General features: G+C 42.0%; 1 protein-coding gene across 12 annotated transcripts in view; it reads left to right on the top strand.

The window, feature by feature from the left end:
- Positions 1-27,983, top strand: part of ABCG2 (ATP binding cassette subfamily G member 2 (Junior blood group)) — a 157,053-nt gene that overhangs the window by 102,753 nt on the left and 26,317 nt on the right. For all 12 annotated transcript variants that reach the window (XR_009503208.1, XM_059922382.1, XM_059922386.1 and 9 more), the window contains 5 exons: positions 12,301-12,522; positions 17,985-18,044; positions 18,931-19,045; positions 19,659-19,811; positions 22,731-22,888. Coding sequence is in view for 11 of the 12 variants with exons in the window: in XM_059922382.1 (XP_059778365.1) it covers positions 12,301-12,522; positions 17,985-18,044; positions 18,931-19,045; positions 19,659-19,811; positions 22,731-22,888 (708 nt within the window). In the remaining variant the exon portion in view is untranslated. The remainder of the gene's footprint in view (positions 1-12,300; positions 12,523-17,984; positions 18,045-18,930; positions 19,046-19,658; positions 19,812-22,730; positions 22,889-27,983) is intronic.

Genomic DNA, 27,983 nt, shown 5'->3' with positions numbered 1-27,983 from the left:
GGTGTTACTTTCCTTTACTAGGACAACTTTCTTCTCTTTTCTCTGCTTCCCGTACAACTGGTTAGTCTCCTCTCGGAGGCCACTTCTAAATCCGCCTCCCCTCCTGGGCCATGTGCTACTCCATGACGGATGGAACTGGTCTTAATCTCTCAAGTGAATTTGAGGCTGTAGGCAAAGGAATGGGGAAGGACATTCCTGGCCGGAAGAATGTCCTGCCTTGAAACGGGATAATTATTTTTTCTGTGAGCTCCAGCTGTGTTAATATATTGAGTTCTTAGGTGGTGTTCATTAAGATTTGTCCTTACCTTTCGTAGATTGCAGGCGGAATCTTCTGTGGTGTGTATTTTTGTTCTTTCTAATTTGTACACGTAGTTTACGAATGCTACCAGAACCTAACTTCTCTCAACAGGATGCTTAGTGACTTTCTCTTGTTAGTGCTTAGAATATCTTTATGAAGCCACTTTGCTTAATTCAGGGATGTGGCATATTGTGATTTAGTCTTTCATTCAGTGGGAATAGTCGAGAACAGGGTATGAAGAGCTCCAAAGGATACAAAGATAATGGATGTTAGGTCCCTGCTTTTACAGCAGCCTGTGTGGGCAGATTTTTAGCTTGCAAATGCCAAGTGTGGCTTTCCGAAGTGGCAGGTTTGCAGTAAAGTCTAAAGGAGATACTTTAAAATATCATTCTTTTACTTACAATTTGGGAGATGGCTGAAGGCCAAAAGGGCGCGAGAGGAAAGTTCCTACGCTACGAGCTGGGGCTAGAAGAACATTTTAGTGCTAGTTTGTTTGGTGAGCTGTGATCCAAGTACTGGTCATACACTGTTAGAGAGATCTCTGTGACTCTTAGAGGAAAGCCCTGGAGGGTGGCTGGCAGGGTTATAGTTTATTTAAATTAATTATTTTTCTTTCATTAGCCTCCCTTTGGTGTTTGAAATTCTGAATAAAGCAGTATGAAATTCACCATGAAAATGTTATGAAATTTCTGTTATTGTTAGGGAACTGTGGACGGAAACCACCGGCCTTGGCCAAGCAGGATAACCGCTTGCCTGAGTTGTCTCACAGCAGGAGGTCCCGATAAAGAATGAGGTGTTGCCTCCAAAAACTAACTGGGAGAATCCGGGAGGGGCCAAAAGGAGGAGGGAGGAGACCATACGTCCTGCCAACCTCCCGGAAGCCTCCTCGCTGGACCCCATCTTGGCTGAGAGATGCACGCGCCCCCAGGGAGGACCCTGAGTCAGAGTGATGGGCCAGAGACAACCCAGAAACTACCCCCATTCCCATGAAGCCTGAGACTGCGAGCCACGTGGCAGAGCAGTTCTCCTGGGGTCCCTTACCCTGCCGCTGTCCGCCTGGCACCCCTCTCTAATAAAGTCTTTTGCTTTGTCAGCATGTGTGTCTCTTTGGACAATTCATTTCCGAGTGTTAGACCAGAGCCCACTCTCGGGCCCTGGAAGGGGTCCCCCTTCCTGCAAAAACATGGTCAAAAATGTTTTGGTAAAATGTGAATTCTGTTTGGGGATCAGATTTAATTCCTTAGGGATGCACCTCATTTGTTTTTGCTTGAGGAAAGTGATTGAATTCAATTTAGCAGTTGTTCAGAAGACAGTTCTAAAATAACTGAAGCATTGCCTTTTTTCAGCCATTGTATACTTAATCATTTTATAGATTTGTTATTCTCAACCTGAAATATATAGCACTATCCTGTTTTTGAAATAAAAATAGTACAGTTTTGTGCTGTTTTAAAACTCAGGAATGAATTTATTTGGTAACAGCATATAGCAAGTATATGCATCTTTTTCTTGTCTTCTTTTTTTTTGATGCAGGATGGATATGAGAGTGGGTGGGGTGACCTCACAGTGTTCAAGTATACGTATCTTTATGGGGTTATAAAATTGGTTGTTTATCAAGTAACCCAAGAATGAGGAAATACATTTTTAAGAAGTAAACAGTCTAGACCTGTGTTGTCCAGTATGGTAACTGTTAGCCACTGGTGGCTATTTAAATTTAAGTGAATAAGTTAAATGACATAAAACATTCACCAGCTACATTTCAAGTGCTGAGTAGCAATAGCCACATGTGTCCAGGGGACAGCACTATTTTATTTTCCCTGTGCATATTACTAGAGAATGTGGAAAGAAGCATAGGTACTTTTCCATCTGACCTCCAGTTATCTTGAACACAAGAGAATCACTTCCTTGGGCCTTATTTATAGCATTTTTACACATCAAGAACCAGATTACCATCTATAAAATAAGTGATTTTGTTGTGTAATTTGTGAGAATAAATGGAGTGGGTAATTTTTTTTTTTTTTGGCGACGCCACTCAGCATGTGGGATCTTAGTTCCCCAACCAGGGCTCGAACCCGTGCCCCCTGCAGTGGAAGCACAGAGTCCTAACCACTGGACCACCAGGGAATTCCAGGGAGTTGGTAATTTTTAACTTTGTCAAATTATGTATCTCTTGGCTGGTGCTTCCTAATCGCCACTATTGTAAACATATCCTTAGGACTCAGTCCTTGGCGTTCCTCTCTTAGCTGCAGAGGAGGGGAGGAAAAACTTGTCCTCTACTCTTTTAGGTTCCGTTTTTGGGGGCCTGCAAATTAAACCAACAAAAGACAGATTAACAAGAGAGAAAGGCAGGTTAGATTCAATCATGTGGAAAGCGAGTTCATAGAAAAATGTAACTCAAAGGAGTGGTTAGAATTTGAGCTTAAATACCATCTTCATAGAAGGAGAGGGGGAGAAGGGCACTTGTGGGAACACAAATGACTTTTAGGAAAGATAACTGGGCCTTTAGGAGAATAGATGGGAAATAGATAATTTTTTGACAGGTCTGTTTAGGTGTGGTACAGATTTCTCTTTGTCTCAGGTGGTCAGAGTCAATTTTCCCTGGTTGCTTCCGGGGAGAGGACTTATGACAGTTAATTTGCGTGAGGGCGTGCTCTGCTTCTAGGCAGATAAGGGATTTCAGGAACTCAAATGCCTTCAGCTCAAAGTAACTTTTATGCCACAGTGGTGTTTCAACAGCCACTCCCCTCTGATCCAGTTTCAGGGCCTTCATACCACTTCTGTGTATCTCTAGGTCCTCTCCTGTCAGCATCCGACCGTCCGCTGTATCTCTGCTTGAATGTCTCAAAAGCGTATGTCCTAAACCGAGCTTCCTGATCTTGTCCTGAAATCAAAGTGAAGAAAATGTTTCCAGGAGAGAATATTCAGCTTTCGGTGTTGCTGGTGGTTTGGCTAAGAATTGATCATTAATACATTCACAATCACTTAATTAACCATACTTCCAAAGGGTGAATTTTATGGTCAGTGAATTACGTTTTAATCAGAAAAGTCATTGGATATGTCACTTTGGCAGTCACCTAATATTGTCACCAGTGGTTTTGGTGTGAGGGTGAGGTGGGACGGAAGCCTGATCGGACTGGTTTTAAGAGGGACTAGGAGGGAGAGGGTAATGGACAGGAGCTGTGGGAGCTTTTTTTTTTTTTTTAAAGAAAAAAAAAGTGACTCCAAGGGGCTGTTAGAATTTAGGGCTTATATACCATCTTCATAGAAGGAGAGAGGGGAGAAGGGAGAAGAATTACAGAATTTTATAATCAGTAGAGAAGGAAAAATTGATGCAGGGGAGAAAAAGTGAGGGGTGGTGGAAGATCACTGGGTAGGTGTCCTTGCGTAAGCAAGAGGGAATGAAAAGCAGAGCGTAAGTGGAAGGTTGACTTAGGTAGGAACCGTGGGAGTCCTAGGGGAGCTGTCCTCTGATAAGTAGAGGGAGTGGGCCGGAGAGATAGATGGATAAAAGATGGGAGAGTTGGGTGGGTAAGAAGACAGCGTCTTGATTCACAGTGCCGAGGTGGGGAGCATGCCTGGCTGAGATAGCAGGGAGGCACGATCCTTCCAGGAGAGAAGGCCGGGGGGCTGGGGGCCAAGCACAGCGGTCTTCTTACGGATTTTGACACTTACCGCACCTGCCAACATCCTCAACCTTACAGTTGTGTATGACAGCGTAAATCCCGTGATGCCTCTTGAAAGGCAGTTCACAGTCAATCAAATGTGGGTCTGTAGCATATTTCAAAAATCACAGAGCAATACATTATTGACTACCGAAGACCCCCAAGAGGGCTTTGTGGTTTGTCATCCACGAGAGTCTTGTTTTTGCTTCTCAGTTTTTAACCAAAGATCTGTCTCTCCCTCGGATGTCTCACAGGCAGCTAAACCTTACCGCGTGGGAACAGAGCCCTGGAACGTCTGAGGTCCCCTCTGTCATCACCCAGGCCCATCCCTTTGTCCAAGCATGTCTCACCTGGTTTTCTGCAGGAGCCTGCTGACCGGGCCTTGCTTCCACACTTGCCACACAGCAACCAGAGTGGTGGGGTCTTTTTTGTTTGTCTGTTTTATAGATTTAATTAATTAATTAATTTTTGGCTGCCTTGGGTCTTCGTTGCTGCGCGCCGGCTTTCTCTAGTTGCGGCGAGCGGGGGCTACTCTTTGTTGCGGTGCACGGGCTTCTCATTGCGGTGGCTTCTCTTATTGGCGGCGCACGGGCTTCAGTAGTTGTGGCACGTGGGCTCAGTAGCTGTGGCGCACGGGCTTAGTTGCTCCGCGGCATGTGGGATCTTCCCGGACCCGTGTCCCCTGCATTGGCAGGCGGATTCTTAACCACTGCGCCACCAGGGAAGCCCCTAGAGTGGTTTTTTAAAAACACAATTAAGATCGTGAGTCCTTCCTGCTTAAAAGGCCTCAGCGGCTTCTCGCTGACTTACAGACCTTCCACGATGGGGTCTCTTCCTCTCCGTGTGGCTGACCTCGTCCTTCGTGCCGTGTTCCCCAGATCACTCTGCTGCAATGCTGCAGAGGCCTAGAGTGCCAGACTCTGGCTGTTTCCTTGGCCTGAAGACTTCAGCCACCTGACTCCAACTCTAGGGTCCTGAGCCGCCTGTGGACCTGAATATAGTGTCAACACCGGATGCTTCAGGGTGGAACTGCCAAATCAGAGACAGTGTGAAAACCCGTTGATCGATAGACGGCTCTTTAAATGCCAGGGATAATTTATGGAAGTTACAATTCACATTTTGAGTTCCTTTCTAACAGTGTTCAAAACTATCCTGTTGCTATTTCTGACTGTTCATAAGTTTTATAGCATTCACCTGACAGTGATCTGAGAAGCTTAACTCCTCGTCAGGATTGTGACATTACAGTAAATAGTTGAAGGAGGTGTATACTTCCGTAGCATGTCCCCATGGCTGTGAGGCAAAGTGTCACTCTCCACTTGCTATTATTACCTCTAGGAGAAAAACGTAAGAGGAAGGCCCGGACTCTTGACCTGAGGCTGCTCTGGCTTCTGCCAGCAGATGCCGTATTTACAGCTGCGGACAGGTGTCTGGCTGAGAACTTTAGAACTGACCTCTGTACCTTTATTACCCGTGTGCAGTTTCCATTGTCTTAGGCACTCTGTTTATAGCAGAGTGTCAGATAAAGCGTATGGTAAAGAGTGAAATAGAGAAAAGTGGTATTTGTAATGCAGGTTATCATTCTTTTAATAGATATACTGGAGTCTATGAAAGAAGGTTGTTCAGACTTTTCAAAAAAGTAAAAATGTGGCCTCACTAGTTAGGAGGCAACAAGAAGAGAGGAAGGATGACATAGGTAGACCACCAGAAAAGAGATAGCTGGAGAGGGAGAAAGAATCTCATTATTCGGAGCCTCTCGGTCATGCGCGGAAGGACTGTTCCAGGTGGTGAAAAGATAATCAGGCCAGTTGACAGGGTAGCCTGGGTTCACGTGTGAGTTGTGAAACCATTTGGTTGCTCCTTTTATCTAAGGAGTTAAAGTCTTCGCAGCGGGTCCAGGACTCAGAAAGTGATCTAGCAGGTGCTCTGGAAGCCAGGAAGCAGCAACAAGGTAGGAAGCTGACTTTTGTTACAGGGAAATCTAGATGTGGTCATGCTAATCCGTAGGGAAAGATTAATGTTTACTTGGAGGCAGTTACTTTTCGTGACTCATCTAAACCCAGGATGCTGTATTAACTGGAGATTGAGTACTTTGAGGTTAATACGGTGCTGAGACATTGTATTTTCTTTTCTTTTTTTCTTTTTCTTTTCGGCTGCATTGCGTCTTCGTTGCAGCGCGCAGGCTTTCTCTAGTTGCGGCGAGCGGGGGCTACTCTTCGTTGCGGTGCGCGGGCTTCTCGTTGCGGTGGCTTCTCTTGTTGCGGAGCACGGGCTCTAGGCACCCGGGCTTCAGTAGTTATGGCGTGCGGGCTCAGTAGTTGTGGCACACGGGCTTAGTTGCTCCACGGCATGTGGGATCTTCCCGGAGCAGGGCTCGAACTGTGTCCCCTGAATTGGCAGGTGGATTCTTAACCACTGTGCCGCCAGGGAAGCCCCGAGACACTGTATTTTTAAAATTTTGTAATCATTACTGTAAGTTTTTTGTTTCATCTTAGAGTAATATATTGTTCCATATTGGTGTTAGAAATAAGTTTGTTTTTTGGTATAAGTGCTTCAGCTGAATGGTGTACCTTAGTTATGCCTGCTAATCTCTTGATTTGTGACACATGAATAACTAAGACCCTGTTGTCTTCCTGAGGAAGATTATTAGAATCCTAATGAGGAATCCAGCACCTCCCAGCAGTGCGAGTCACAAACTTAAGCCCATCACAGTGAAGGCAAACTCGGTATGCACACACTTCTAAAATTGTGATTGTATTTATAAGCTTTAGCCCTCTATCTTGGATGGACGGATAGATGGATGGGCCTGGATAATCCTTCTTGGGTACTTTAGTTCCAGTTGGTGCCTTTTATTAGCAGAAAATCTCACAAAAATTTTGTATGAATGTCTGTCTTGAGCCAATGACCTATTTACATTCAAGTGGTATGTTATTAGATTCTCTTAATGAGCCTTGGGAGAGGGTTAGAAAGTATCTTCGGTGGCTGAACATCACATGGGGATGGAGGCCGGAGAAACAATTGCTTGTATCAGACTGGCATAGTTTGGCTTTTGAAGGCATGGGGGATGGCTTAAGAAGTTCATAAAGTCAAGATGTAAGGTCTCTATATTACTTGCACCTTGAGCCTTCTCTTTCACTGCTTTAAGAGAGTAGGATTTTAGCTAATTATTACCATTCATTGTGTTCACAGATTAAAACTAAGCTCTTCTAATTTCCTGGGACCAGTCTCTAAGTGGTTTCCTACTTTTGCAGTTTCCAAAATTGAATAGTGTTTTAAGTGTGATAACAGTAGAGCAGTTTGGGGGTACAGGAACAATTACAGATTATTTTGGTTTGGGGGCAGTTCTACTATGATATTCTCAGGCGTGGTTTTCTTGTATGTATCCTGCTTTGGTGTTCCTAGAGCTTCTTCAATCTGTGGCTTGATACCTTCATCAGTTTTGGAAAAGGCTTGGCCAGTATTTCTTCAAATATTGACGCTGTTCCATTTTTCTCTCTCTTCCAGATCTCCAGTTACATGTATGCCAGACCTTTTTCTCCACATCTCCATATGCTTCTTAGCTCCTTTATGTAGTAAAAAAGCCTACTTTTTCAGTCTGGAGGTTTTTTTTGTTTTTGTTTTCTTTTCCATGGTGATACATGGAATTTTCATACACTCTTCAATCTGTATGTTTTCTACATACCAGCCTACTAGTTCAGTACTTCTTTCCTAATCTGTGTCTAAACTGCTAATAAACTCATCTATTGATTTTTTTAAAATAAAATACAGATTCTGGTTCTTTGGTGGTAGTCTATCTTTTCATTTATTTTCTTAGACATATCACTCAGTTATTTTAACGCGGATGTCTGATGACTCCAATCTGCAATATCTGTGGGTCTATTTCTATTTTCTTGTTTTGGAACATTAGGTCTTATTTTCTGGCATGCTTGGTAATTTTTGATTGAAAATTTGGATGATAAGAAGTTTCAGAGTGATTTAAGTTTCTTATAGCACAGTATGAGTGGATCACTTTGATTGAGTAGAAGCTGGTCTATTTCTGGGTTGCCCATATTTCCAGGTCATAGGCCTACTGGGATCTCAAAAACGTCAGGTTTTCAACTGGTAGGCTCGCAGCTCCAAACTTTGTCTCCTTAACACTGTGAGGGGTTACTTCAATATTTGTTCAGCTTTTGGGCCTTTAGCAGCTTCTTTCTGCCCGGTTTTCCTGAGTTTTGCCCCATGTATGTGCAATTTGCCTCGAGGGGAAAGGGCACAGAATGCTGGCTGTGCCTTCATCTTCCTTCCTTTCCAAGAATTTGGCTGCTCAAGTCCTGGCTGCTTTGCTTGCTCTCATCAGAGAGCACTCTTCAAAGAGTTGCATCTTATATTTTGTCTACTTCCACAGTTGTTCTTAGGAGAATGATTGGTTTGGACCAGCTACTCTACCATAGCTAGAGAGAAAGTTCATCATGGATTATTTTGATTTTTAAAAATTAAAACTAGTTTTATGGAAGTTTCACATTTCAAACCTGTTTCACAAGCTGTTAAGTTCACTTTAAGGTCTTACTCTAAATCCTTTAAAGGGGCCTTTTTAAATTTGTTTAATGAAATATTTTAAACTTCATTTATAAATTTAATACTCACTTTTTGTTTTAAATTCTTTAACTGCTTAACCACTGGTTTGATTTTCTCCATCATTTTTGTGCATAATTCTAAACCTTCCTAGAATTTAAATATGTTTGCTCATTAAGGAAATGATTTTGTCATTCCAAAGAAGTTCGGAGTTTATCTTCCTAGTTGATTGAAGGAGCATAGCAAACAGGGATGTAAAGTCTGGAGCTTTTTAAAAATTTTTTTATGCGATTAATTTTATTGTAAATGTACAGGTAAATGTCCTATTAGAATTTTGGTAGATATTTTCATAAATGAAGAACCTTTGTCACATGAAGAATCTTTGCCATGTGAGTAATCATTCTTTCATTACATATTACATATCTATTTTATTAAATATACGTATTGAAGTATGAGTACTAAATCTGACCTTTCCTATACATTCTTCCCATTCAACAGCACGCTTCACTGTTAACAGATTACACCCAAGAGCTCTCAGACAGTTCAGACATTCCTAACTTTACAATCCAGTACTGAACCTAATACACTGAGCTTAAATTGCAAAAGTGAGAGGTGGTCTGCGGTCCATGTCCGGCGTCTTACCAAGTCAGCCACCCTGCACCAGGAGTCCGAGAGCTCGTCAAAGATGAGCACGGTCTGGGGCCCGGGCGGCGCGGAGCACACGCGGCCCACCAGCTGCTCCGTTTTCCTCAAGGCCTTCTCCTGGGCGACACGGAATCCTTCTGGGGCGCTGAGCTCAGGAACTCCAAACAGGCCCTGAAACCCAAAGAACAGTTCCCACTGATAACTAAAAACATGACCTGGGGGTATTCAATACAAATACTTTCCTCATAAACAAAATCTTGGTTTTCGTTGATGTTTCATATCATCATGACACCTGTCATCACAGGTATCACTTTCACATTCCCCGCGACATTCCACATACATGACACTGAAAATGTTTTAGAATGCAATTTTTCTTCAATTTTTAATTATTTTAGAAAAAACAAAAATAGAATGATACGGGTTCAAAATCCAGCTCTGTCACTACCATAAAATCTAACACACAGAGTGGCAAGGATTAAATGATACACGTTTAAAAAAAAACATTTTAACAGTACCTGGCACACAGAAAGCATTCAACAGATGTCAGCTGTAACCACTATCAGCTGTGTGACCCTGGTCCAGTTCTCTGTCCTCCTCAGCCTAATTTCTTCATCAGGCATGAGGGGATGACAATATGTGCTGTGTCTCACAGCACGGACACAGGAACAAGGTTAGTAGGTTCTCAGGACCCTGCCCGGCCCTGAGTGAGGTCCAGGGCACAGCATCAGGCACTCCACAAAGTATAAAATAGGGACGGTGAGTTGATTTCTGAGCACATATATATTTTAGGAAGATTCAGTAAACAGGCTAAACCAAGTCATAGGCTGAAACTGGCAGCAAATTTTATACCTTCCAAAAGCATTTCAACACCTTGGTAGAGATAAAAATCACTAATCTAATGGGAAGGAAGGACCATCTTCTTTTTTTTTTTTTAATTAATTAATTAATTAATTTTTTGGGGCTGTGTTGGGTCTTTGTTTCTGTGTGAGGGCTTCCTCCAGTTGTGGCAAGCGGGGGCCACTGTTCATCGCGGTGCGCGGGCCTCTCACTATCGCGGCCTCTCTTGTTGCGGAGCACAGGCTCCAGACGCGCAGGCTCAGTAGTTGTGGCTCACGGGCCTAGTTGCTCCGTGGCATGTGGGATCTTCCCAGACCAGGGCTCGAACCCGTGTCCCCTGCATTGGCAGGCAGATTCTCAACCACGGCGCCACCAGGGAAGCCCAAGACCATCTTCTTGTAACCCGTTCGATCGCACTTGTTATGACGCCCAGGAAGGCAGACAAAAACCACAAACACTTAGTACACATCCACGGCATGCCAGAAGTGTACCATGTACTTTACATAGGTTCTCTCATGTAAATCACACCGTCCTAGAGCACAAACTGTCAGTCTCCTTTTTTACGGATAAGGTGACGCTCTCAGAGGTTCAGCGAACGTGTCTGTGGTCACTCGCGACCAGTGGCAAAGCCGCAGCCTGAACTAGCTGCAGGCATCCCTAAAGCGACACGTTCTCCACGCTCGCGGACTGCAGCTGGCGCTGGAAAGTCTTGCCTCCGCGAAGGGCAGCTCCGAGGACTAGGAGCCCCGCTCTTCCCCATTTTCACCGGCTGCCCAACGCGGGGCCTGACACAGGCGGGACTCACGAATGAGGCGGATTACCAGGGCCAGACCCACTGCGTAGACAGCTTTGCATCAACAGATGCTTCACGTGTCGATTGCGGGAAATACCAAGAGATGAAGCGTTCCGGCCTGACAGGGCCCACTGTTTCCGGCGCTCGCCCAACAGGTCCAGGCGGTGGTGCCCACCGGGCACCACCTGGTGCTGACCCACCGGACCCGGAGCCCGGCCCCGAGGCCTCCCGGACGCCGGGCGCCCAGCATCGCGCCGCGAGGGCCCGCGACCCCGCCTGAAGTCTGGAGCTTTATTTATTTATTTATTTTAAACCTCTTTATTGGAGTATAATTGCTTTACAATGTTGTGTTAGTTTCTGCTGTATAACAAAGTGAATCAGCTAAACATATACATATATCCCCATATCCCCTCCCTCTTGCATCTCCCTCCCACCCTCCCTATCCCATCCCTATAGGTGGTCACAAAGCACCGAGCTGATCTCCCTGTGCTATGCAGCTGCTTCCCACTAGCTAGCTATTTTACATTTGGTAGTGTATATATGGCCGTGCCACTCTCTCACTTCGCACCAGCTTACCCTTCCCCCTCCCCATGTCCTCAAGTCCATTCTCTAGTAGGTCTGCATCTTTATTCCCATCTTGCCCAAGTCTGGAGCTTTAAATTCAAATTAATCTCTCTTATCCCTGACTGCCTGGCCAACCCCCTTTTTGTAATAACTTGTGTCATAGACTCAAACAAAAACGGGGTGTTGGTGATCATGTGGTCTGTCCCTGATCTTGAGTCGTATCGTAATATACTTTTCAAGTCAGATCTAACTCCCGTTCATCTTTTTCCTGCTTCATGAGTTTTGAGAAATTTTCATACTCTGCCTGTTTACTTATTAGATGTTTAACTGACACCTAATTGGAGTGTATGTATTCAGAGTTGTGTCTGCCTCCCTAATATAGGTTTCAAGGTTGTTCTTATTGCTGTGATGTGGCCTATTTATTGGAAATGGAGCTATTTATTGCATTGAGGTTTACAATGGATTTGTTTAAAATTTTTTAAAATATATTTCATTGAATCCAATATATGCAAAATATTTTTACTTAAACATGTAATCAATATAAAAATGACCAATAAGGCATTTTACATTAAAATTTTTTTGGTGTCTATTTAAAATTTAAATTGAGATATAATTGACACATAACATTATATTAGTTTCAGGCATATAACATAATGACTTAAAATTTGTATATACTGTGAAATGATCACCACAGTAAGTCTACTTAATATCCATCACAAAGTCACAAATTTTTTCCTCTTATGATGAGAACTTTTAAGTTCTCTTAGCAACTTTCAAATATACAGTACGGTATTATTAGCTAGAGTCACCATGCTGCAGATTATACCCTCAGGACTTAACTTATTTTATAACTGGAAGTTTGTACCAAAACCGAATTGTTTTAAGTGTACTCTTAACTACTGTTTACGGTCTCATTTACCTGGACTGTCAACTTACTGTTGCTTTTCCCTCTACAGAAAGGCAGAAACACTCCAGATGTCTTCCAATAGTTACCAAGTTTCTGTCCCAATGTCAAAAAGAAACACCAATTGCATCCCGGAGACAACCTCCAATGACCTGAAGACGTTTACTGGAGGAGCTGTGTTAAGTTTTCATAACATCTGCTATCGAGTAAAAGTGAAGAGTGGCTTTCTACTTTGTCGGAAAACAGTTGAGAAAGAAATACTAAAGAATGTCAAGTATGTGCATGAACTTTTATTTAAATAGGTTCATTGACATGCATTGAACTTTGCAGGTTTTGCTTATTGCAGATAAAGGTGTACAAGTCTATACAGATATACGGACACATGCTTTCATTTCATTCGGCTAAACTAGCAGTGAAACAGTTGGATCACATGTTAGGTATATGTAAATATAAGACAACTATAACTTAGCTTAAATTATGCTGTTGAAGTCCAAAGTGATAAGAGAATTTAGGATCCAAATTAAGACACTTATTTATATTTTAGAATCCAAGTCAACATAAAACTATGATTTTTTATTCTCCTCATCTAGCAACTAATTCATCACATGGTGGTGGAGTGGGCAGTGGAGTGGGGAGAGAAATGAGCATTCAGGTAGAATCTACTGGGTCCCAGGTATCTCTCTTTCATATATTATAGCCTTTAGGGTTTTAATGTTTTTCTGATTTCCAGAGAATTGAGCTGGATTCTACCTCTGTGTGGAGTAGGGAGTGAATCTAGGTTTGCTTAGGTAGCGTGGCCTATGTGTTCTGTTAATTTTTTTGTTTAATAGGGGAAATAATTATTCCTAGACAAAGGAAGCAACTTTTTTCAGCTTTCCAAGCTTGGAGGAGTGGTTTTATAAGAGCCCTTTGGCCAGGTATGGCTACAAACCTATATGGAATCAGATATTTCTCATATCTTCTGGATGCATTATATGGGACTGTGGTCTTTTCTGTTACTGGCAGCCAGCTGCTTCCAGAGGGCTGGGAAATGACAAATGGGGGAGAAAATTTTTGGATGTGGGTGGGGAAGAAACAGTGGGGATCTGAGACTGGGTTGCTGGAAGCCAAGTGCTGTGTAGAATTAGATAGTATTTTCTCCATGCAGTAACACAGACTGTCATGCCTGCTTCCTTGATGCTTTCTTGTGTAAAGAAACCCTGAGTATGAGAATAAGGAGAGGAGTGGTAGATGAAAAGCTTATATCTTTTGCTACATGCCTAGACTAGAGTGTTCTGACCTTTCTGAAAAGCTGACAAGTTTTTTTTGTGGAGCGTACTAATCAAGAAACATGCTGGTCACTTCAGATTTTATGCTGATAAGTGGAAGATAACAAACGATTTGAGTATGTGCAGGTTGAATAAACTTAAAATATATGCTGCTCGAGGGTACGTTTACCTTGCTTATGTTTTAAAGCTAGTAAGTTAGTAACTTGATACAGTAAGAGTGTCATCTGCTGAAGGCTTCGTAATGTTTTTGCGGCTCAGTGGTGTGCGTTTCAGCAACAGATGAGTTCACCCTTACGTGCATTCCTAGGTTCATAAAAACTCAGTCAAATCTTGTAATCCTTTCAAAGTTTACAGTTAAAAGGGTACCAGGGGTAGTTTTTCTTGCTTACTCACATTTCTTATTTAGGCAGTAGTGTTTCTTATCTTTTCCCCCATCTGCTGGCTTCAACTAAGTAGAGTTTCTGGGATGGGGAAAAGGGTGCTCTCATTTGTCTTCTTTTTTTTTTTTAAATTAATTTATTTTTGGCTGTGTTGGGTCTTCATTGCTGCGTGGGGGCTACTCTTCGTTGTGGTGTGCGGGCTTCTCACTGCAGTGGCTTCTCTTGTTGCAGAGCACGGGCTCTAGGCGCACGGGCTTCAGTAGTTGTAGCTCGCGGGCTCTAGAGCGCAGGCTCAGTAGTTGTGGCACACGGGCTGAGTTGCTCCACGGCATGTGGGATCTTCCCGGACCAGGGCTCGAACCCGTGTCCCCTGCATTGGCAGGCGGATTCTTAACCACTGCGCCACCAGGGAAGTCCTGTCATTATTCATCTTGATCCTTCTATTGCTCCTGATTTGGTCAGTTGGAGACTTTCAAGGTAGGTTCTGTATTTTGTTTTGTGTTTTAACTCATTCTTTTGACATATACTCTCATTCTTTGAATATTTTGTTGGCACAGCAAGAATTTTCAGACTCACTGTGTACTCACCCTGCGTCAGACCTGGAACCAGCTGATGTTCCTTTTTGTGGAGGGTGGTATTTACAAACCAAGATCTGGGTGTCTGGACTGTTTATTGCTGTTAGGATCTTACAGCTTCTAGGCTTTCTCGGTGGACAGACCGAGGGACTATATGTATGTTTCAGTATACGTGCACGGGTGCTTATACATATATCTAAAACTTTCTGTATCTGTGTATGTAGATTAAAACCCATGACTTCTCATTAACACATCCTCCAGTTTATATCTAACACTCCAAGGTTCTTTCCACATTTCCATGTTTGTAAAACATCTTCTCAAAAAGTGAAAAACCTGGTTCTCGCTGTCTTTAATATACTCCTTGGTTTGCTCAATCAGTCTTCTTATTCCTCAGTATAAGCAGTCCCCTGCCCTTCCACCTGTTTCCTCTCCTCCTCCTCCCTCCCTTTGCAGCCTGTGTTCTTGGGTGCTGGCATTGCTGCACCTCTACCCACTTTCACCACCTTCGCACTAAGAAGGGAAGCGGAAGTCTAATAGCAATGATTGGTGTATTTGAACATAAAGTAACAAGTAGGGAATGTAACTAAGTTTTCTTTCTAGTCAGACTGTACCTATTTTCCATACACTTTTCCTACTTCTTAACATTTGTTTTTACTGAAAACAGTTCTTTTGGTTTTCCTATAAGTAATTGTCATTTATGGAAATGACTCACTTATTCAACAAATGTCCAGTGTCTATGGGGTGCTTGACCTTGTGCAAGATGCTAGTGACACAGATGTGTCCTCTGTCCTGAGAAACCTTCTAGTCTAATGGGGGATTCAGACAGCTAGAGCACCTCACTGTGTCATTGTACTGTGATAGAAGGGTTAGGAGACACAGGGGACGTCCCTAACCCTAAATCAGAGGTTCAGGGGTGTGGGGAGAGAGAAGGTGAAGATTGTGTGTGTGCACGAGTGTGTGTGTGTGCGTGTGTACGAGTGTGTGTGCACGAGTGAGTGTGTGAGTGTGTGTGCACGAGTGTGTGTGTGTGAGTGTGCACGAGTGTGTGTGAGAGAGTGTGTGTGTGTGTGTGTGTGTGTGTGTAGGGCACAGTAGGGTGGGGTAGGGACAGGCCATGCTCCAAGCATTGGGAATGGCACTGACTGCTCTTTTATAAACCGAGACCAAAGGATTAACCATTATCCACTAAAAAAGTAATACATGTGATGTGACTCCTTTAGCTAGGTTTCACTTCATGCATCCAGTATTCAGTGGTCTTCCCTTGTAGACCACTGTGCTACATACTTTCGGGCTGAGGCTTCACACAAGATGACATAATTCTTGTTGGCAGGGTTTTACAGTCTAGTGAGGGGGACTTTGCTGCTTGTAAATGCTCTAAAGCAGTATGTAAGGGTGGGAAATCGGTTTTGAGGGATGATAGTAGGGCAGGGGGTAGGGTGGGGAAGCAAGGGAATTGTAGACCATCGACTGCTTTTTCTGTAAAGGGCCTGATGGTAAATATCTTCAGCTTTACGGGCCATCCATCTGTGTTGAAGCTACCCATCCCTGTCGTTGTAGCGTGAAAGCAGCCATAGACAATACGCAAATGAAGGAGGATAGCTCTGTCCCAGTAACGCTTTGTTTATGAAAACAGAAGACAGGTGACCAGCTGTAGTTTGCCGATCCCTGGACTTTAATGTAAATTCCACAAGGGCTAGGGGCTTTGTTTTATTCTCAGCTCAGTCCCATGTCCTAGAAGAGTCATCTTGTTATACATAGTAGACATTGGATAACTGTTTAATGAATGAAGGGAGAATTAGCCACTGCTCCAAACTGGAACTGTTGCAGTTGTAATTCTACACTGCTGTTGTTTTCTGTAATGCTAGGGCTTAGTGCCAAAGTAAGCCCAACTCGGGGACCTGTAAAATTCTTTGTCTTAGAACGTTTACATTCAGTTTGGGATTAGTTATTTCGGATTGCTTGGTCTCGATTTGAGGAGATACTTCTAAAACCTGGAAAGGTTTTCTGACAACAGAGTTTTAGTGACTAACAAGCTTGTATCTCGTGATTTTAGAAGCTGTTACTAGATAGCTATTGATAAAGAAGGTACATCAAGAGCTATTGATAGATGCATCTTGAAAGTTCACCCAGCCATTAGCATGTCTTTTTACATCTGTGGGGAAAGTCACTGAAAGAATAAGAGATTTTTCTGTTTTACACCTTGTTCCTGGTTTACCTAATTCATTTATTTTTGTTCAGTGTTTCAGCTAATGAGCAAAGTGAAAGGTACGTGTCACCCTAGCACCAGCCATTTCACAGTTGTGACGATGCAAGCACAGTAGTCAGTAAGTGCTGAGGTCCTCCTGGATGGAAGCACCGGGGTACCTTGTAAAGTTTATCACTTACAACAATTGTGTAATCATAGAATTGGCTTCTGTGAAAATCATGATCTGGGAATGGAATAGCCTTTGGCTTTGGACCATCCACTTGGAATAGGTACCATTTTCTCTGTGGAATAAATTTTGACTTACCTACCAGTTCCAAAGAGAGATTGGACTTAGTCACCAGGGTTTTGAAAGGGCTTTTCAGGCCTCTATTTCATCATGCCTACATAACTGCGGAGGCCTTGCACTTAATTTTCCTTTCTCCACTCCATCCTCCTTAGTCATTCTACTGGCTGCCGTTAGGATAAGTATTTGCTTTCTTCTTGAGACTCAACACAGTCAATACTGCCTTAATTTTTTCTACCCTCCTGCTTTCTATCTGAATTTTCACCACCCTCAAACATCTACTTAGTCTGTTTGGAACATGCTGTGTGTACACCATGTCTATATATCCTTAAAGTTTGTCTCCTTTAGAAAGTGGCATCTACCACTTCTAAATGGGGAATTTTCCAGTCCATTACAAGGAAGAAGACGATATATCTTGAGAGTGTATGTTTTACTTTCCTAATTTGATTAAGAATTTTGTGAGGGGTAAGAATTGGTGATATTTTCTTTTTAACCCCCTGAGGTGCTTTATTCCAGCCATTGAATTTCTGTTTCAGATATATTGTTTCTTTGTCTGACTAGATTTGTGCAGTGAGAACACTTCTACTGGTGATTCTAGAAGTCCATTGACTTACTAATTGTGTAGAACGAGGTAGCAAGTCAGGTGATGTGAAGATAGTAATCATCAGGCATCACTCAGAACTTGTTAATGCACTTTACACTGTGAAAGAGGAGTAAGTGTAGCAGAGATGCTTCACCAGAGTTTGTTACATCAGGGAACCAGTGTGGAGAATAAGGCAAGGGAATTTAGAGGGACCCAAGTCATTTTTCTTATAAGTCCTGACTTGTAGTTAACATTCTTTGTGTGCTAGATTTTTGTTAATCGACAATTCGGTTTCTTTCTCCTTTAAGAGTTGATTTGTGGGTTTTTTTCCCCCTGTCTGTAATTTTATCAGCCTTCATTGAGTGTATTAAATGCAAACCCTAAATTAATAGAACTGGTTGTAAAGTGGTCCAATAACTTGATATATTTCTGTATTTACAGTGGGATCATGAAACCTGGCCTCAATGCCATTCTGGGACCCACAGGTGGAGGCAAATCTTCGTGAGTATAACAGTATAAGTAAGCTTTTTCTTTGTAGTTTTAATGTGTGGTTTTTTAATAAATTGCATTATGGTTGCCAAAAATACTATGTCAGTTTCAGGTGTACTACATAGTGATTTGACATTTGCATTCGTTATGAATGACCACCATGATAAGTCTAGCCATCTGTCCCCATATAAAGTTATTACAATATCATTGACCCTGTTCCTTATGCTGTATGTTACATCCCCATGGCTTATTTATTTTATAACTGGAGGTTTGTACCTCTTAAACCTCCTTCACCTATTCCCCACCTCCAGTTTTCATGTGCTTTTAAAGATCACTTTTGTGTGAGCAGGTATTTGTTGAGCATTTTCTGCATGTCTAGTCTGGTTCTAGTTGCTGTGGATAATGTGGAGTTGTGGTAGTTTGTGGTTCTGTCCTGAGGACCAGGAAGGTCTTACTAGGTCAGCTTTACTAATAGGACATGGTAAGGTGATTGGCATATAGCTGTCAGCTGTGAGTTGAGCTATGGAGAGGAAAAGGAAGGGGATAAAATTGAAAGTGGGGAGATGGAGCCAAAGGCGTAAGTGAAGGCTTGTGTCTTAGACAAAGGAGTACATTACCTGCCTTGGAACGCCCAAGGTCAGACAGCCTGGAGGGCAGTTTGGGTAGCCTGTGCTGGATCAGCCAGCAGTGCTTTGCTTTCATGGTTTTGGGCTTTATTGTAGCATATAGTAAAAAAAAAAGGAAGGTGACATTCAACATATATCTGTATGTTTAGTTGAACCATATAACTTCTTGGTCAGTTAATTTTTTAACTTGAGCAGAATTTGGATTCAGATTAGCTGAGAGGTAAAGCCTGAGTTGGAGGAAAAAAATAACAATAACATATGTCTTTTTATAGGTTGTTAGATGTCTTAGCTGCAAGGAAAGATCCACATGGATTATCTGGAGATGTTTTGATCAACGGACAACCTCGACCTGCCAATTTTAAATGTAACTCAGGTTACGTGGTGCAAGTAAGTATTTGTGAATTTGCATTTTAGATTTCTTCTGTTTCTATATTAGCAAGTGCCTTGGCTAATAGTTGAGTGTGCTTCCAATTGACTACAGGACATACTCATAGAAACAACTTCTCTTCACACCAGCTTTTCATGATCTCCCATAAAATTCAGAATAGTATTAAATGAAAAGGCAGGGAGAATCTGGAATATGATCCTTGTAAGGGCAAAGATATCAATTCTTGTTATCATATCATTTCTAAAAAACATTACTGTTTTACTTTTTTCCTTTACCTTCACCTCTCTCCTTCACCTAGCTTAGAACAATATTTTGGCAAATCCTTGTATAAAGCAGTGTAGAAATGTTTGCTAGTAATAATCACAATTACCTGTGTTCTCTTTGGGCGTACAGGTAGGGAATGAAAATTATTTCATCAGGCTTTGCAGCTGTTATATGGAGTTAGTTGTAATTTGTATAATTGCAAGTATAATTCATTATGATTTGTATAATTCATTATTAGCTAGAACTTTCCTTGGGTATGTTATTTTTGTGGGTAAGTTACATACACCAAAGAGTGAGGGTATTAGAAAGGACCTGCTATGTCTTGTTAAAATGCCGTTTTGCTTTAAGGATGATGTCGTGATGGGAACTCTGACAGTGAGAGAAAACTTACAGTTCTCGGCAGCTCTCCGGCTTCCAACAACTATGACAAATCATGAAAAAAATGAACGGATTAACATGGTCATTCAAGAGTTAGGTCTGGATAAAGTGGCAGATTCCAAGGTAATGTGGAGAATGCGTCATAGCCAGCAAATCGGACTCACCTGTGTGGATAGTATAGCTTGTTCAGAAGTTTTCTATAATATGTATAGTAAAGAGTGGCTGCTTTCTGTAACCATGAGTAAAGTGACTAGTTACTTAATATGAAGATGGAAGTTAACCAGGTAAAAAAAACAAAAATGATTGACTCCTGGAAATGAAGTGCGGCAGTGTGGTGTCCAGTATGTGGAAGTGTTCTTTGCCAAGAACACGTGGCCCTTTCTGTGTGATTACAGCCCTTGGTCTTCTCCCACCCTGATTGTTTGTCACGTCTCATTCCATGTCTTCACGCTAACTTTCCTTCTTCCTGTTTTCTTTTCCCCTTTTAGCTGTCCTTCTTCTGTTCCTCCAGGGGACTTTGTTCCATTGCCTCTGAGAGGTATATTTCTGGAATTGGTACATGATGAAAATCCAAGGGTTCCTGCTCTGTATGTTTCACTTTGCTGCAGTTTGGCTTCCAAAATTATATCCAGTCAAATTAGGGTTTATTTCTAATTTGTGTATCCTCCAAGTTGTTTTTCTAGAGCCTTTCTTTTGGCACTTTCGGCTTCCCTTCCTCCCTCCCTCCCTCACAGCCCCTCCCCCTTTCTTCTGCCAGTATTTACTTACAGACTGTTATGTGCTGGGCTCTTTTAGATTTTTGAGATAAAAGTTGTGGGCAAGAGAGAAAAGTAACTCCCTTTGTGGGTTATGCAGGATCAGGAAGAAGAAATGAAATGAACGAGTGAACTTTACAGTTGATGACCAGGTATGAAAGATTTGCTGGGAAAACACCTGAGGTTTTCAGTGACGATGAGCTTTTTAGATTGTGATGGCTCTAGTTTAGTCCCCCCATGATATCCTTTACGTAGAGGTAACAAAGAATGGGGGTATTCTGCTGGCTGCTGTTTCATATGGTACTTTCTGACATTATTTAATGTAAAGTATATTTTGCTGTATTTTGTTTGGAAAAATAACTCTGAGATGCCACCAGTTTCCACTAAATTCTTTTTTTAGGTGACTGGGTTTTCCTTTGTGTTAGCTCTGCTTATTACTTGATTTTCTTTCCAATAAGGTATTTACCATTCTTTACCCTTAGGTAAAAGTTCTCTACCAACAGGCAGTTATTGCCCTAAGTTCCTTGCCTGGATTTCCAGAGAAAATAAGCTGAAGGGAGTTGTTGACTTAGAATGTATTTATCTAATTGATTGAAATACTTCATTTAATTTTTTTTACTTTTTATGAAACTTTAAGCATAGCAAATGTAGAGAGCATAGTCTGATTACTTAGTTGTTACGGAGTCCAAGCTTGAACAGCTTGCTGCATGACAGGTCAGTAAATTGACAGATGAGTTGCTGGGACAAGGAATAGCGACTTTATTTGGAAAGCCAGCAGACCAAGAGGGTGGTGGACTCGTGTCCCACAGAACCATCTTCCCCGAGTTAGAATTCAGGCTGCTTTTATACTAAAAGGGGAGGGAGTTGGTTGGTTGGTTGGCTGTTGCAGACTTCTTCCTGTCGGAATCCTTTGTTCTTGCAGCTGTCCATGTGGATCTGGTCACAACGTTCCTATAAACCTCCAACAAGACAAATGTTATTCTCTGTCCCGTAACTTTTTATCTCTATGTAAATGGAAAAGTGTTACACCTTTAAAGGTCAGAGCCCTGACAATGGGCTATCCTGTATATTTCAGGCTTTAGGCAACATTCTTTCCTAAAAGGTGCAGAGCCAGCATGACTAAGCACAGGCAACAGAGCACAAAGGTTATAGCTAAAGGAGTAGATTCAATATGGAGTCAGGTTTGTTCTTCTCTGTTACATAGTGATGATATGATTGTAGAATAATTAATATAATGGCACGATTACTAATAACATTTACCTAGATTTCCCAGTTGTTAATCTTTTCCCATATTTACTTCAGCTTCTTTTCTCTGAAGTATTTTAAAGAAAGTTGTAAATATCATGACATTTCACTCTTGAATACTGATTATGCCTCTTAAAAAAAACGATCTTTACCTACATTACCACAATACCATTATCAACTAACAGAATTAACAGTGTGTTACTGTCAGCTCTGTGGAGGCGTATTCATTCACATTTCCCCAGGTCCTCTCCAGAATGTCTGTTACAGCTCAATTGTTAGGGGATCCAATCAAGGGCCTGAGTAGCACTTACTTATTATCCTTTTGAAGACTCTTAATATAAGAATTATTATTTCCTATCTCCTTTCTCCCCCAGAACCTTTCTGGTCCCCTACCACACAGTGACACTGACTAGCTGAAAGACCCAACCAGTTGCCCTGTAGAACAGTCTACCTTCTGAATTTGTCTGAAAGAATGAGTCAGGAATTCTGCAGCAAGTTAGGGTACAGGAGGGCTCAATTTGGTAAACCTTATGGTGATTTAAGAGGTGCTAATGGGGTGTGATAGAAAGTGAGCTTTCCTAGCTGCCCAGCTGCACTGAGGACTTTGGGCGGGGAAGGGGGCGTCAGGAGGCTGTAAGAAAGACTGACAAATTATAGATGCTTTCAGCAGCTTTTCTACTCCTGTCTTCTGCTCCCTTTTTGGTCTGTGGCTTCACTCCATCAGGGCCATATCTTTTAGTGTTCTGGCTTAACTGTCTTAAAATGAAATATATGGCTTGATGAGAAACATACAGAACTGTTAAAAGCATGGGTTTCATACCAGGCTTAGCCACTTACCAGCTCTGACCTGAGCCTCAGTTTACTCTTCAAATTAAGGAGAAACCTACCTCTTTGCCCACATAGTCATTTAGTTGCTGTTCAGAATAAATGAGGATAATGAGATAAAGTGCCTCTTGTAGGGTTGGCACATACATGTTGGGAGCTCAACAAACGATAATGGCTGTGGTTTTTATTGTTAATAACAATAATGTTTGTGTTTTAGGTTGGAACTCAGTTTATCCGTGGTGTGTCTGGAGGAGAAAGAAAAAGGACTAGTATTGCAATGGAGCTTATTACTGATCCATCCATCTTGTTCCTGGATGAGCCGACAACTGGCTTAGATTCAAGCACAGCAAATGCTGTCCTTTTGCTTCTGAAGAGGTAAACGCTAGGGGAACATTATTCTTTTATTCATCCAATATATGGTGACCTACTATGTACCAGGTATTATTCTCGGTGCAAGGGACTCAGCAGTAAGCACCACAGACAAAAATTTCTTCCTTCTTTGTTGGAGGGAAACAGTCAATTAAGAAGTATAACTGTTTTATGAAAAATGAAGCAGGCTAAGAGAGTAGCAAAAGATGGCTGTGGTGGGATAGAGGTGCTATATGACATATAGGATGGTCAGGGAAGACCTCAACGAGGTGACGTTTGAGTTGGGAGCAAGGGAGCGAGACCTGGATATATGGGAGAAGAGAGTTCTAGTGGAAGGGAACAGCTGTGGCCCTGCGGCAGAGTGTGCCTGATGTGTTTGGAACCCAGTGACCTCAGGAGGGGTGGGGACTCTTATTGATTACTTTGCTCAAGCTGCCATAACGTAGTACCGCAGACTGGGTGGTTAGCTTAAAACAGAAGTTCAGTTTTTCAAATTTTTGGAGGCTATATGTCCAAGATCAGGGAGTCGGCAGGATTGTTTCTTCTGAGCCCTCTCTCCTTGGCTTGTAGGTAGCTGTCTTCTCTCTGTGTCCTTACTGTATCTTCCTGTGGTGTGTCTGTGTCCCAATCTCCTCTTCTTATAAGGACACTGGTCCTTATTAGATTGTGGCACCCACATGACCTTATTTAACCAAAATTACCTCTTTAAAGACCCTATCTCCAAATACAGTTATATTCTGAAGTGCTGGGGGTTAGGACTTCAACATGAATTTTGGGGACACACAGTTCAGTCCATAACAGTTAGAACGGGACACGAGATGGAATTGAGTGGGTGGCAGATTATATAGACTGTAGGCTGCTATAAGAGCTATGGCTTTTAATGTCTCTAGGTGACATGGGAAGCTTTCAGAGAGTTTTAGAACAGAGGACTGGCAACCATCTGGAGAAAAGGCTGTATAATTGGGCAAGGGCAAGTGGCGGGAGTCCGGTCAGGAGGCTGTTTGCATTAGCTCGTTTGAGATACGCTGACTTTGACTAGGATGGTAGTGGTAAGGCGGGGAGAAGTCGGGGGGTTCTCTCTGTTTTGAAAATAGAATCAACAGGATTAGCTTAGAATTGGATGTGGGGTGTGATTATTGAGAGAATGACTTCTAAGATTTGGGGCCTGAAAAATGGAAGAATGGAGTAAAGAATATCAATTCCTTTTTTGAAAAATTTTTTTTAAATTAAAAATTTTTTTTTAATTTTTTAAATTAAAATTAAAAAAATTGTTTTAATTAAAAAATTTTTTTAAATAAAATTAAAAAAAAAATTTTTGGCTGCTTTGGGTCTTTGTTGTTGCTTGAAAGCTTTCTGTAGTTGCTGCGAGTGGGGGCTACCCTTCGTTGCGGTGAACAGGCTTCTCATTGCGGAGGAGCAGGCTCTAGGCGTGAGGGCTTCAGTCGTTAGGGCACGCAGGCTCAGTAGTTGTGGCTTGTGGGCTCTAGAGCACAGGCTCAGTAGTTGTGGTGCACGGGCTTAGTTGATCTGTGGCGTGTGGGATCGTCCCAGACCAGGGCTCAAACCCGTGTCCCCTGCATTGGCAGGTGGATTCTTAACCACTGCGCCACCAGGAAAGTCCCAAGAATGTCTTTTACGAAGAAAGAAGATGGTAGGAGAATCACAGTTATAAGAGAAATTTCAAAAGTTTTGGACACCTTTTTTAAAATTAATTTTTAAAAAGATTCAATGTTACGGAACAGTTACAACAGTAGCACAAAGAAATCCTATCTCCCCTTACCTAGATTCCCCAACTGTTGTTACCTTTTAACTGCATTTGCTCTCCCTCCGTCCCCTCCCGCTCCCCCCCACCATAGACCTTTTTCTGAAATCACGTGCCATCACCCCTAGATACTCTGGCCTGCAACTCCAAAAAGCTAGGACACCGCTCCTCCATTACTGCCTTGCACACCTTCCGGCCCCGGAGTCGGCTCTGATGCCACTGCCACCATCCAGTCCGTGGACTCCAGTCAGACCTCACCAGCTGCCCCAGAAGTGTCTCTTTTCCATTTCTGGCTCAGGATTCTCTCCAGAAACCCTCCTTTTTAAAAATCTTTTCTAATCCTGAACAGTTCTTTACTCTTTGCCTCTTATGTCCTCACACATATTCGAGAGTACATTTCATAGGGTCCATCCGGTGTTTCCTCGTGACCAGACTCAGGCCATGAATTCTTGGCAGAGATACCACAGACATGATGCTGTTTTCTTTCTTTTTTTCTCCCTTTTCTTCTGAGTCATGTGGCTGAGAGGGTCTTGGTGTTCCGGCCTGTTGTCAGGCCTGAGCCTCTGAGGTGGGAGAGCTGAGTTCAGGACATTCGACCACCAGAGACCTCCCGGTTCCATGTAATATCAATCGGCGAGAGCTCTCCCAGAGAGCTCTCAGTGCTAAGACCCGGCTTCACTCAACGACCAGCAAGCTACAGTGCTGGACACTCCATGCCAAACAACTAGCAAGACAGGAACACAACCCCACCCATTAGCAGAGAGGCTGCCTAAAATCATACTAAGTTCACATATACCCCAAAACACACCACTGGACACAGCCCTGCCCACCAAAAAGACAAGATCCAGCCCCACCCACCAGAGCACAGGCACCGGTCCCCTCCACCGGGAAGCCCACACAACCCACTGACCCAAACTTAGCCACCGGGGGCAGACACCCAAAACAACGGGAACTAACCTGCAGCCTGTGAAAAGGAGACCCCAAACACAGTAAGTTAAGCAAAATGGGAAGACAGAGAAATATGCAGCAGATGAGGGAGCAAGGTAAAAACCCACCAGACCAAACAAATGAAGAGGAAATAGGCAGTCTACCTGAAAAAGAATTCAGAGTAATGATAGTAAAGATGATCCAAAATCTTGGAAGTAGAATGGAGGAAATACAAGAAACATTTAACAAGGACGTAGAAAAACTAAAGAGCAAACAAAGAATGAAGAACAACACAATAAATGAAATTAAAAATTCTCTAGAAGGAATCAATAGCAGAATAACTGAGGCAGAAGAACGGATAAGTGACCTGAAGATAAAATAGTGGAAATAACTACCACAGAGCAGAATAAAGAAAAAAGAATGAAAAGAATTGAGGACAGTCCCAGAGACCTCTGGGACAAAATTAAACGCACCAACATTCGAATTATCAGGGCCCCAGAAGAAGAAGAGAAAAAGAAAGGGACTGAGAAAATATTTGAAGAGATTATAGTTGAAAACTTCCCTAATATGGGAAAGGAAAAAGTTAATCAAGTCCTGGAAGCACAGAGAGTCCCATACAGGATAAATCCAAGGAGAAACATGCCAAGACACATATTAATCAAACTATCCAAAATTAAATACAAGAAAAAATATTGAAAGCAGCAAGGGAAAAGCAACAAATAACATACAAGGGAATCCCCATAAGGTTAACAGCTGATCTTTCAGCAGAAACTCTGCAAGCCAGAAGGGAGTGGCAGGACATACTTAAAATGATGAAAGGGAAAAACCTACAACCAAGATTACTTTACCTAGCAAGGATCTCATTCAGATTCGAGAGATAAATTAAAACCTTTACAGACAAGCAAAAGTTAAGAGAATTCAGCACCACCAAACCAGCTTTACAACAAATGCTAAAGGAACTTCTCTAGGCAGGAAACACAAGAGAAGGAAAAGACCTACAAAAACAACCCCAAAACAATTAAGAAAATGGTAATAGGAACATACATATCGATAATTACCTTAAATGTAAGTGGATTAAATGCTCCAACCAAAAGACACAGACTGGCTGAATGGATACAAAAACAAGACCTGTATATAGGCTGTCTACAAGAGACCCACTTCAGACCTAGGGACACATACAGACTGAAAGTGAAGGGATGGAAAAAGATATTTCATGCAAATGGAAATCAAAAGAAAGCTGGAGTAGCAATTCTCATATCAGACAAAATAGACTTTAAAATAAAGACTATTGCAAGAGACAAAGAAGGACACTACATAATGATCAAGGGATCAATCCAAGATGAAGATACGACAATTGTAAACATTTATGCACCCAACATAGGAACACCTCAATACATAAGGCATATGCTAACAGCCATAAATGGGGAAATCGACAGTAACACAATCATAGTAGGGGACTTTAACACCCCACTTTCACCAATGGACAGATCATCCAAAATGAAAAGAAATAAGGAAACACAAGCTTTAAATGACAAACAAGATGGACTTAGTTGATATTTGTAGGACATTCCATCCAGAAACAGCAGAATACACTTCTCAAGTGCTCATGGAACATTCTCCAGGATAGATCATATCTTGGGTCACAAATCAAGCCTTGGTAAATTTAAGAAATTTGAAATCGTATCAAGTATCTTTTCTGACCACAATGCTATGAGACTAGATATCAATTAGAGGAAAAAAACTGTAAAAAATACAAACACATGGAGGCTAAACAGTACGCTACTAAATAACCAAGAGATCACTGAAGAAATCAAGAGGAAATCAAAAAATACCTAGAAACAAATGACAATGAAAACAGGACGACCCAAAACCTATGGGATGCAGCAAAAGCAGCTCTAAGAGGGAAGTTTATAGCAATACAATCCCACCTCAAGAAACTAGAAAAATCTCAAATAAATGCCCTAACCTTACATCTAAAGCAATTAGAGAAAGAGCAAACAAACCCCAAAGTTAGCAGAAGGAAAGAAATCATAAAGATCAGATCAGAAATAAGTGAAAAAGAAATGAAGGAAACAGTAGCAAAGATCAGTAAAACTAAAAGCTGGTTCTTTGAGAAGGTAAACAAAATTGATAAACAATTAGCCAGACTCATCAAGAAAAAAAGGGAGAAGACTCAAATCAACAGAATTAGAAATGAAAAAGAAGTAACAACTGACACTGCAGAAATACAAAGGATCATGAGAGATTACTACAAACAACTCTATGCCAATAAAATGGACAACCTGGAAGAAATGGACAAATTCTTAGAAAAGCACAACCTTCCAAGACTGAACCAGGAAGAAACAGAAAATATAAACAGACCAGTCACAAGCACTGACATTGAAACTGTGATTAAAAATCTTCCAAGAAGCA

Source organism: Balaenoptera ricei, chromosome 5 (assembly GCF_028023285.1).
Source record: "Balaenoptera ricei isolate mBalRic1 chromosome 5, mBalRic1.hap2, whole genome shotgun sequence".
NCBI classification, from domain to species: domain Eukaryota; kingdom Metazoa; phylum Chordata; class Mammalia; order Artiodactyla; family Balaenopteridae; genus Balaenoptera; species Balaenoptera ricei.
This window is presented reverse-complemented; position numbering and strand designations above follow the sequence as displayed.